Source organism: Aquila chrysaetos, chromosome 5 (genome assembly GCF_900496995.4).
Source record: "Aquila chrysaetos chrysaetos chromosome 5, bAquChr1.4, whole genome shotgun sequence".
Taxonomy (NCBI): domain Eukaryota; kingdom Metazoa; phylum Chordata; class Aves; order Accipitriformes; family Accipitridae; genus Aquila; species Aquila chrysaetos.
Genome location: NC_044008.1, coordinates 72,844,208 through 72,856,523, shown reverse-complemented (window position 1 = coordinate 72,856,523; position 12,316 = coordinate 72,844,208). Strand labels below are relative to the sequence as shown.

At 36.7% G+C, this 12,316-nt stretch overlaps 1 protein-coding gene across 4 annotated transcripts in view; it reads left to right on the top strand.

Annotated features, from left to right (window-relative positions):
- PRKCA (protein kinase C alpha) overlaps window positions 1–12,316 on the top strand; it is a 162,348-nt gene that overhangs the window by 113,993 nt on the left and 36,039 nt on the right. For 2 of the 4 annotated variants that reach the window (XM_030014444.1, XM_030014447.1), the window contains one exon: window positions 7,347–7,376. The exons of the other annotated variants lie outside the window; for them this stretch is intronic. In XM_030014444.1, coding sequence (XP_029870304.1) covers window positions 7,347–7,376 — 30 coding nt within the window. The remainder of the gene's footprint in view (window positions 1–7,346; window positions 7,377–12,316) is intronic. 4 annotated transcript variants of the gene reach the window in all.

Genomic DNA, 12,316 nt, shown 5'->3' with positions numbered 1-12,316 from the left:
CATTATTCGACAAATGCAATTCTCAGAAACAACAGTATTTTAATACTTAGAATGTTTCACACTTTTTTTTTCCCCTAAAGAAATTATTTACAATGCTAATTACTGATTATTTGGAGCCTCAAAATCTTTGTAGAAGATTGTAATCTGAAATTCTGATATCTTTAACGTGGGTATGGAAGCTTCTAAGGATAAGAGGTGTTGCTGGTTATGTACAGAAAAGAAACATTGAAGAAAAGCTATACTTTTCGCAGTTTTCCTGCCTTCTGTGGTGCAAATTGGAGTGATTGGTAGTCACAAGCATGGTCTCACTGTGCCGTGCAAAGGAATTGTTTCTTAATGAACAGACTTAGCCAGCAACTCTGCCTCTTCTCAGAACTCCAGCAGATATTACAGCAAAACACTTGCTGGACTTTAAACCCAGCAACAGGAAAGGTATGGCTTGGGGAGGGAGGTGTTTTGCTAATGGCTGTACTGGCTTCAACTCATCTGACCTGACTACTCTTTCCAGCTGCATACACAACACTGAGTTTGAAATATTCCAGTCTACAGTATTGTTTTCTTTTTTCTGGTTGAACACTTACAACTTTAGCCTAGCTGTTTATCCAAAAAGTAATTCATGTACCTATTGTGCATAAACAAACACTTACGCCTGTTCCTTTCAACCTGAAATGGCAATTCTTTATGTTCACCATCAGGCAGAATTCTACATTGTTATTATAAAAGATGGGTTAACCCAAGAAAGTGAGGAAAAACGGCACATGTTCAACTTTCAAGAAAGAAAAAGAAAAGGTGCATCAATTTCTTCTGAACACATTTGGATCAGCTACCATACTTTTGTCTGCAGCATGAACTATGATTTTTGTTATACATTTGAGAAATATTTGAAACTCCATTCCATTTTCCTTTCTTTACAATTGTGATCTGACCAGTGTGATTTTATTTTGCTGCACTAGGTCATTTTCTATTCAAGATCATATTTACTTTTTATCCTCCTTAGAAAGAATAGCTTCAAAAGTAATTATTTTCATCTCTACATGTCTCTGTGCAATATACAGAGTCTAGAATTGGGTGGATATGTGTAAGTTGGTGATACAGGTACGGAAATCTACCCAGTTTTTCTCAGGACAGAGACAGCACAAAGACAAGTCACTAAAATTGTCTATTTAAAAATGTCAGTTATTATATGCAGTATGTTTGCATATTGAATTTACAGTCTCTTAGGTTTTTTTCTTAAGCCTACTGTAAATACATCGGTTGCAGAATGAAGAGTCAGGGTTTATCTGTGTCCTGCTATGAGGTGGAGTAGAAATCCTGAGAGGTTGCATGATGTAAAGCTGCTGGACTGGGTCCCAGAAATGGCAGCTTCACACAGGGTCAGCTCTGCCTCAGAAATAATTAGTCTGTCTCAAAGTCTAATTAGTTCAGCTTCAGCACCGTGTATTTGAGGCTTTCCCTGTTCTGGAGGTAGCCTGGTTGATGCTATTTTAGTGGTCTGAATTAATCAAGGAAAGGGAATAGGTTTTCAGTGAACGTACTGTCTCCAGGAATATAATTTACAGAGCTGGATAATGAACAGTTTTAAAACTTAGTGATGATATATGGGAATATTGGTAACCGAACAAAACGTGTAATTATAACTAGACCAAGGCTAGTGTAATGCAGTATTACATGGTGAAAGGATTTAGGTTCAACCTCTTGCTCTCTCTCAAAGTTTACCAATATGAGAAGGAACAGAGGGAAGCAGCACCTTCCAAGTAATGTTCGTACTTAGTTTCAAGGGGAATTACTGTGATGGCTTGTAAAAATTAACAGCACAGATGTCTGAATGGTGGTATTTAACTTATTAGCTATTCTGGTATGGCGCATAAGTGGTGCTGACTCTGATCATCTTTTATGTTATTTTTCTTATGATTTGTATCTTGGCTTACACAGTCATTTTATTTTAGGTATCCTATACTAAGAAACAAGTAGATAGCACTGAGAAATATACTGCTATTTGTGATTTAATGACATCATCTAAATAAATATTTCCACTGTTCTGAAATCAGCTTTGAAACCTGACAGGAAGAAGATTGCAGATCTTGACTGCCATTTTACTAGGGGAGTGTATTTGTCAGGAAGATTAAGACTATAGATAGACCAAGAGGTCATACTAAGCTATCTTCTCATTTATCAGTTTATAGAAAAGAGTAACTTCAGAGTGCTTGCTAATCAAGTCCACATTTGTGGTGCTTGGTCTACTTTTCGATATATGACAGTGTGATTGATATCCAAGCTACATTGATTTAATTTTGAGTACAAAATGACAACAATTTCTACAAAAGTATTGCGTTACTAATATCAAATACTTAAAATGAATAATGGTGGTCTTCAGAGTAAAGAGCTATATACAAACCTAAGCTATGCAAGAATAGAGAAACTTTAGGATGAGAATTTCATTGCTTAATATTAAGAAAGAATAAGAATATTTTCAGGTTATAAAAGATCAGAGCGCCGGCAGATGTGAAATTTTTGAAACCAGTTTCTGGTCTTAAAAAAAAAAAAAAAATCTAAGGCATTCTTAAAACTGGCTTTGCCCTTTTGACTAAAGTTTAGAAACGTGCTTAGTAGAATCTTCAAGAGCACTTAGGAGCTACCTCCCTTTTAAATCAATGAGCATTTTTAAAATACCTGCCTGCATCTGTAGTTCAACAGACATCTTTAAGATATGGCCTCAAGCTCTCATTGATTTCAAACTGTTTACACAATCCTGTCACTTCCTTCTAGCTCCAGTTTAAGTTTAACAACCCAGACTTCTTATTTAAATGTGCTTATTAGTCACACAAATCTCATTGGTATGCTGCTTTACTTACTGGACCTTCTGGCACAAATTCTTTAAGTCATTTACTCAAAGTAAATCTACCATAAAATAGCTATATGAGATTCTAAATAAGTAAATAAATAATAGATTCAAACATTCTCTTCACTTAATTTGTAATTGAACAGTAAAACCTATTTGTCCTGAGAAAAAGTTAACTCGTGGCCCATTCTGCCATATCTAAACCAGTTGAAGAATTAACACGTGACTTGTGCCCAGTAGTTATAGATCCTATCCAACAAGTGGGACCAAATTGGGAAAGAAAGAGGAGTTGAGAGGGATGGTGGTTTCATTAATGGAATCATGCAGTGACCTCGCTACATATTTTTAGATTTTATTGCAAGGAGTTTTCTTTTCATATACTGTCTATGTATTATCTATATGAAGTTGTCCAGTATATAGAAATTGAGGTGTATTATGCATAGGTGCAGTGCAGTATTTTCTATACGACACAATTTAAGCATTTTACCTATTTTTTGGATCTTACCTATCACTAAAACTTACAAATCAATTATCTGCTCATTTAGCAGCATGATCAAATCTGTCTTCAGTGATTTATAGATGATACATCATTATTAATATTTAGAGATAAAAATATACTTCTGTAGGAAGTGGAGGCAGGATACAATCTGTCACTGTTTTTCATTTGGTTTTAACCTTTGGTTGTGAATTTTCTCTCCGGAATGGCATTATTTGTGGCCATCTCAAAACAAAACCCCGTTCTCAACAGGCATATTCACAGTAATTGTAGCTGCTCCATAATTGTCCATGCTGAGGTTGCCATGGGAACTCCCAACAGTCCCAGGTGGCTCCATGGACCCAAACTAGCAAGTCTTTTAACTGCAATATCTACTATTTCTTACATACTTATTTTCCTGTTACTGTATTTTGCTAGTCAAAGAAAAAAGCAGAATATTGAAATAAGGCAACCTTATTGTATTTTTCATACCTGGTTATGATTTGAGCAGTAATATTTTTTTTTGCCATTTAGGGCATTGTTCTGTTTTTTTATTTGGGGAAAAGAAATGTGCCAATTCTAAAACTTCTGTTGTAGGAAGTTATTTCAGTCTTGTCGAGCCCTGTTTCCTGTAATTTGCTACTTAGTAAAGCACTTCTTGATACTTACATATCACCTTAGAATAATAATAGAATAATACTGGTTTAAAAGTAGGCTGGTTAATTATTCTGTTTGTCCCCTTCTTTCCACATCACCATCACAGAAAATATTAATAGAAATAAAGCAGCTGTTATGGTCCATATCAATTATTTTTTTAATTAAAAAAAGAACAGTAGCTATAATCCTTACACGTGGATACATTTACCAAGTACAAGGTATATTAAGTGATTGGAGCAATCTGAGTCACTACAGTCAGCTTTGGTAATTGAAGTGATCCAAGCAAGTTGTTATGAGGGAATAGGTTACCGCTCATATAATCTTCATTTTAAGGCATCTGCGGGGAAGATATGTAATGGTCCTCCTGGTACATACTCTTGTCAGACATTTTCTTTTGTTCTATTTATTTCCTTTAGTGTAGCTCTCTGTGTGGGTTTCAGCAGAACAAAATCGTTCGCTTAGTTTCTGAGAGCCCAGACTACTGTCCCCGCCGTGGGGATCCGTGCAGGACCATTCTGGAGGACCTTGGGAGGTGCTTCCTTGGGGGCATACATCCACATCCACATCTACCCCCGCGGCTGCAAGCTTCGAATTGTGTTTATGTGTTTATGTTAGAGATTTCAGCTGAGACATCAGGTGCGAGTGGCTTTTCATGGCTGTTAGTTTTGTACCATGCCATTTAATTAAGTGAATAACAATAAAATCACTCCACAACAAGATGACATTATTCTGATAAGTACTTCTTCTGCAAAATAATTACCAGTCGGTGTTAGTAACCGTTTTCATCTGCTTGTCAACATTGTGGGCCAGATCCATAAACCCATGTGTAGTAGGAAGGCCGGGCAGGGTACCCAGGGAAAGTGGCCATACTGGTTGTATGCTCTATTTCCAGTCTTCCCCTTCTGGGATTGATCCAGGTACTAGACAAACCATCCAGGAGCAGCTCTTGTTTATTATTGTCCAGTTGCCTGATGGGGTCTTTTTGCTGCCAAGAAGTGACGTGAGCTGGCTTTGCGGTGTTTCCCGAGGGCTGTAGCTGGTGGGGCCAGACACCCCGTGCTGTTGCTTTGGCTGTTCTCAGGTTATCGTGACGTGAGTTATGTTTTCAGCTGCTTTGTGCCAGTGGAATCGCTGATGAAGGCTGTACAGAAGCTAGACCTGTAGTTTCCTTTTGCAGAATAAACAGATCGAAACATAAGGAGAGAGAGAGCAGAGTTCAGAACAGGGTAGATATTGTATCTGAAAATTGGAATGTACAGTCAGTGGTGACATTTTGGTGACATCTCAGTGCTTCTAAACATAACTATTATTACGATCCTAAAGAAAATATCTTTTAAAATGCCTTACCATTTTAAATATAAGAACAGGGACAATGTGGTGCTTGGCCATCAGGCTTGGTTATAAATACCTAGAACCTCTCCAGTGACGCAGGCGCTGTAGATATTTCTGCTTCTGATGTGCTACTAAACTCCCCCAGTACACAGGGCAGCATTTTGTTTGACCAAATTTGCGTGTTAGTCCTTGTGCAGACGTGAATTTACGAACAAGTAACCTATCTCAGTCTGTATATATATCTGTTGAATGCAGAGCTAACGTTTATTTACACCATCAAGCCTCTCTTTGTGGGAGTACAGGTGGTGTTAAATGGATTTGAAAATGTCCGCAGATTTCAAGGCATAATTAAAGCTTTCTGATGAGTTTCAATGTTGTTATAGTCTAACACTAAAGAAACCTCTTTTATTTATTTATCATTCCCTTTCTGAACATCGGTACATCAACTCTGTTTCACTGCAGGTACTGCATTTCTTAGATCTTTAACACTCCCTTTAATTTTATTTTTTTTAAAGCTGTTTCTGGCTGCTTTTTTAGAAGGGAGGACGACAGTACTTTCTGCATTAATCTGACATTTTTCTGATATTCACAACAGTTTTAGGTCAAAAGGACATTTTCTTTCTTTCCTTTAATCAATGGCCAGGACATCCTAGAACAGTTTTAATTCTGAGCTGGAGGCTGGGTAAATATTCAGCAGTTGCATAGCCATGGCCTTAGCAGAAGACTCCAGGGACTGTTTCAGTAGCTTCTTAAGAACCCAGTGAGTTTTCTAATTCAATATGATATTGTCATTCAAAAACACCTGTAGAAGAGCTTGTGATTTTGTTAATTTGTGAGTTAAGTTCTTCCAGTCTCTGTAAAGTCCTGTAAGGGCTGTGAAGGAGACATTTCTTTCAAGACTTTGAAGGATGGTGATGTTTTTGCCCCAGAGCTGTTACACTGCAGTTACTTTACTCTTTTTTTTTTTTTTTTTTTTTTTTTGGAAATAAATAAAAGATATGATCTCAATCATAACTGTATCTAACCCGTATGAGTTCCCACTTTGAGGTAATAACTGTAACTTCAGGCAGTTCAGCAAAGGTGACATGGAAAAGAGAAATAACATTGCTGACACTTCAAATTGTAAATGAAAAGATTAAATTTACTTTTCAGGAAACAGACACTAAGCTACACTGAAATCATGACCAGCCAAAATATCACTGGCACATCAATCCACGCTCGTTATGTATACAGAGATATAAAAAGAAGAGCTTCTTTTTTTGGCCATGGCACTCATTCCTATTTTTAAATTGTGCATATTTAATCATTAGAGAATAGTTTGCAGCATTATAGAGATGCTGTTAGAACTCTCCATCTGTTCCATACTATAGTTTGGCACAGGGAATTCCCATATACAGTTATCTGGAGGTTTCCCATCCACTCACCATATCTGAAACTAGAGAACTTGAGATTTTTTTAACCAGATGACATATATCTCTGGTCTCAGTTAGTATCAGCTTGTGATTTCTGTAAGGCTTTTATCATTCTGTGTGTTGTGGTTTAAGGTGAAGAATGTACGTAGAAAATCATATTTATAGCAGGGATTTCTTTATCCCTTATATAAAGATTAACTGTGTGTCTCAAAACAAAAAAAGAAAGGTAACTTTTGTGCTGTTGCCCCTCTAACAGTGCTCATTAGTTGCTAAGAGCCCAGACTACCCACATCTATACATACCTTTAGCTTTATGCATTGCGGTGGTTTAACAACATGAGGAATGTTTCATGCATGAAGCGTATGTATGTACAAGACTGAGGTTGACATTGAAGAGCAGCTTCGTGAAGACCTGTACTTCATTGTGCTATGCTGTACTGTGCTCCTTACTGTTAGGGTGATTAACACCACAATTTCTTTTTTGTGATTTTTCTGTGCATAACAGATGTGTCCATTTCTGTATTCTCGCTGCTGTGTCTTTATTTGTTTACTTCTGCTACTAATTGTTGTTGCTTTGCTTTGCCAGCCCTTTACTAACGAAGCAGTGTTTCTCCCTTTCCTGTCTCTTCCAGGACTGTCATGTAAATATCCACTTCTTCAAGGTAGTTTTCTCCTTGGTGTTCTCCTACACCTTTCTCTTCACACAACCCTCTTTACCAATGTTTGAAGTTTATTAAATTCAATTTCATTCTCACTGTTTTAAGGATGCACTTGTTTTTTTCCCCAGTTTAAGCTTTTCTAATGGATTAAAAAAAAATTGAAGTATGAATCTTCCCTAATTTGTCACAGTACTCCCCAGATTAGAAGCTTACTTACAAAAAAGGGGTCATCAAACCTCAGCAGATGCAGTGTGCCTTTCGTTTTGAAGGAATTAGTTAAATGAATGCCACCTTCTTATGGAAAATGGAAAATGGTGCATCTTTAATTTGAAAGACGCTCATGGTACTTTAAATAACTTCCACAGATCAAATAATGCTCATGTTCACTGTATATTTAAATAGATACATTTACATAATATAGCATGCATGTTTTATGATATAATATACTACATATACCGCTATATGTTACTTGGAGTATACTATATCATAAGAGATATTACCCATATGCACAGATGCTCTGATACCTGAAATACCAATTCACCTGTTTACTTCCCATTTTACTTCTTTCACTAATCACTACATCACTGAATTACTGCCATAAAATATACATATCAGCATTGAGAACATACATGTGTGGACTTTTTATTGCATGTATCTCTAACAAATTATCTTGCTTTATTAGGGCAAAGGTTACTGACACAAATCACATTTTCAGTTTCATACATTGGTTAAGTTACAAATTAAATTAAAATTTGAAGCTCCTGTGCTGTAGACTGTTGTAAGAATCTAGCTAAGGTTATTGAAGCCCTTATCATCTTGAAATAGTATTTTTACAATTTAAGTTGACCTAGAGCAGTTTACATGTTATAGCTCAAAGCTTAAAATACTTAATTTAAAAATCAAATTTTATTTTTGAAGAGTTGTTTATATTCTTAATGCATGATTTTACCAAATGTTTTAATACTGAACAAGGAAAACAAAGAATAGCACCATTTGTCATTGCCAAATATTTCCTAATGCAGTAATCATTTGTCATGCAATCAGTAACTTATTTTTTCTTAACCTTGATTCTTTATCTGGTATCTTTATCTCAGAAAAGCCTGTACAGAAGAGGACTACCCTTCCTCAATCCTTTACACCTCTTCTTATTTGAAAATAAAATCACATGGTGGTTTCATTGATGAAAGTTGTTTAATGCAGGGAAGTTGCAAGTTTCTCTGTTTAAATGTGTTTTAAACCAGAGCAAAAGCTACCCTGAAAAAATGCATCTGGGGTAAATACGAAGTTATGTCTAACATTGTGTTGACACTTCATTGTAAAATCCAGACCTTGAAGTGCACTGATAAACTGACAAAAGTCCTTGGTCAATTCGTGTTTTCATCATAGGAGTGCACCTAAAAAAAGAGCTGAACAGTTTCCTATAGCTGCTGCTTCATAGGCAAAATTCATGCTTAGTCCTTGTGAATTATAAACACGAATTCCAGCAAAGAAAGTTGGCACTCTGTTCTGGTGTGAAGAGGAGACTCAAGAATTCCATTCTTTCATGGAAAAAAAAAATCTTCCTTGTTTATTGTCTGCCTTTTCTCTCTAAATTATTACAAATGCCCGCTCCGCTTGCTGCTGACAGTGACTTAGCATCACTAACTAAGCTCAGAAACGTCACTGCATGCTGCATTCTGCAAGCTAATCGCCACTGACGTTAGCATGTCTTTGGAAATAATTTTGTAAGTAATCAGTTTATGTGGGACTGCTGGGGAGGTTATGTTCCCGAGTTTACAAGATTGGAATTGAAAGGAAACAGCAGGAGCAGATGAAGAAGGAAGGCTGTGTTCCTGAGGATAATATAACACTTCTGAGCTAGAAACAAGTAAAATGTACAAAAATGAATTTTGTAATATCGTAGCAAATTTGAGAATGCTGTGAGCAAGGTCAAACAGCACAAATACTTGTTTATGAAATTATCAGATACTGGGAAGGATCACGCATTTATGCTGCTTTTGTTCCGCTAGCAAAGTGTATATTTAAATAGATTATTTTCACAACATCATGCAGAAAACACCTTCATCTTTGTGTGTGTGTGTTTGTGTGCATTAAATAATTTCACAGCACGTTAAGACTTGGATACAGAATCCTAAGGTTTTAAATCAGTCCTAGTCTGCAGCTTTTCATGGCTGTGGTGTTTGATTGCAGGGATTTGTACTAAGATCAGGTAGAACTGAAGTCCTTAAAGATTATTTTAGAACAGAATTTTATTCTTTTTTGTCCATATCGAAATGCATGTTATGCTGAAAAACTTGCTTAAAAGCAAATTCTACACTCCAGGTTTTTTTATTATTGAAAATTAGCAGTAATTTGCATAATTAAAAAATGAAGGAGCATATATAAAAACAGTTCTTTTTTTGACACTTAGGGATTTGCTGTTCTAGCATCGTATTTGTTGTTTAGGGTTTTTATTACCACTACCACAGGATATTTCTGCTAGAATTCTTGAATATTATTCCTAGGCAGCCTCTTTAATTACATTTCATCTAGTTAGACACTGCTCTGTTGCAGGGGATAGCGTGTTTGGCAATAAAGGCAGAACACAAAGTAGACTCAGGTGGCCACAGGATTATTAAACAGATTAAACATGTTGACAGTGCCAAATGGGTAACTGGAAACTCATCCCTCTCTAGATTTCACTGGTTACAGCCAGAAATCCGTTGTGCAGGGCGATATTCCCTGAAACTCCTATTCTAAGGATAGCTATATCCCTTTTCAAATGACTGTCTTTCATAGTCATTTGACTTCATTGTCTACATTTTCTAGGTGATATGGCTACCTTAATCCTGTGCCTGGCAAATTTGGGAATTTTTTAGAAATCATGTATTCAAGTACTTCATGCAGTTTTAACTGCTATACAGCAACCCAAAAAAGTAAAAAAAAAAAAAAAAAAAAAAAAAAAGAACAGGGAATGTGATTATAACCCCCCCAAAATAAGCAGCTCTGCTGAGATGCTGTATGGTATATTAAGCTGTTGTATTGTCCTTCAGGATTCTTTTATTGCCTTTATCCTAAGTAAACATCCGTTTAAGGTAATGTTGGGCTGGAGAAAATAATTTCTCCTCGGAGTTGGAGACCACAAGAGGTCAGTAAAGAACACAGAATCGCTCCCAAAGCAAAAAGCTGTCTCCAGCAAAAGTCCTGAAAGAAAGGAAATAATGCAAGTTGTTTGTATGTATGTATTTAGAAAGATACAAACCCGTTAAATTAAACTGCTATTTTGATAAAATTCAGTGTAACATTTTTCATACAGCCCTTTATTCAAGATTTTTAACTGGCACTGATGATAATTTTTCCTCTAATCAAAATATGTAATAATTTGCAGCTGTAAAAGCAAGTACTGCCTCTGCTCACCTTTGTATTGCTCAGTTCATCTCTACCTTCAGGTGCCTCATGAATTCTGTAATTACCTGCCTCCATCATGCACGGCTTTATATGCTAGGTGAGAGAAATCGACCGCCATGGAAATCTCTGAGTCACTGAGTAGAATTATCTCATGAATTTTGTGAACCTGCAAAGTGTTACAAGAGGCGTGGGTTCCAAACACACAGCTCGTGGTAGGATTAGACAAAATAACTCAGTTTTACTATTCATCCAGAATTTGTTGTGGGACACACTGCTTTCCCTTCTGTTACTTGTAACCCAAATTAATTCATGGAGTCCCTGATATCAAAATTCCTACATGATGAGCAAAGCAGTACAGCACATGGGTGGGCTTCAGGAGTGGGTTTCCTGTGTTCTTGGACATGCTTTCTGCAAAATGGCATTTTCAATCATTTTCGCACATGGCACAAATATTTTTTTCAGACAAATCCTTCAAATAAATTTACTATTACTAACCAAAAGGGTAAATATGACACAAGTTTAAGGGGAGGAGGAGAGGAAGTGAGGGAAAAAGTAAACTGAAGACATAAAATAGTCCATATTTAACTCTCAGGTAGAGTTTTGTCACCCTCTTCATTTACATTTTTCTGAAACATCCTGCTTGCCTTCATGCCTCTTTACTAGCAATGGGAATGATAAGAATTTTTCTTCTAGCTATTTTTTCAATAGCTCTTTTAGCTATTGAAGTAAAAACACATTTTCATTTTTATATATTGCATTTTTTACTAATTATGTCATAGTTCACCATAGTGACATTGCCGTCATGAAAGTAAATGTAAAAGTGCAGATAAACAGCTTTCTGCTCATTTGCGTATTTTCAGTGGTGTTCTTTCTGCAAAGAAGTTTTGCTCGAATGTCATTTCACCAAGGAATACATGGCTGAAAAACAATCTGTGTAAACCTCGTGAATCCTTGACAATGTCCATGGTACAGTGCATCTCCCTGGTGCGGGTGTGTCTTGCTGTATTGCAATGTCTCGTGCAGGCATCTTCAGTCTGCTGCAGTCTAATCCAAGCACGCTCCTTTCTATATGGATAAATATGCACGTATACATTCATTAGGGCAATACACTCCTGTAATTTAGTTCACTAGTTAATTTGTTCTTGAAAGGAACAAGTAAGAATCAGTAGGAGTGCACAGTAAGATGGGAAAAAGCCACGTGTGGCCACCTTCTTCATAAGCATTTGTTAAGTCAAGGAAAGAAGCACAAGAGCCAGAGACTGTCTTTCGTTCCACTTCACGGGAAATTTAATGCAAAAGCATCTCTCCAGATTGCTCAGCACATGTTTTGTAGGGAAACAGGTAAAATGGCCAAGGGAGTTCCTTCCCTCTGTTGACTTGCAACAGCAAGGACATGAGCTCAGGCTGGACCAAGATGTAACGCTCGTGCCGTCCCCTCTCCAGTTAGAGTTGCTGGGTTGCTAAATCATCCCGAGCTCAGGCTCTTAACTTTCTCTTTTCTGTGTTGTTTCCATGACTACAAAAGTCTCTGCTAATGAATTACATGCTTGCATTAG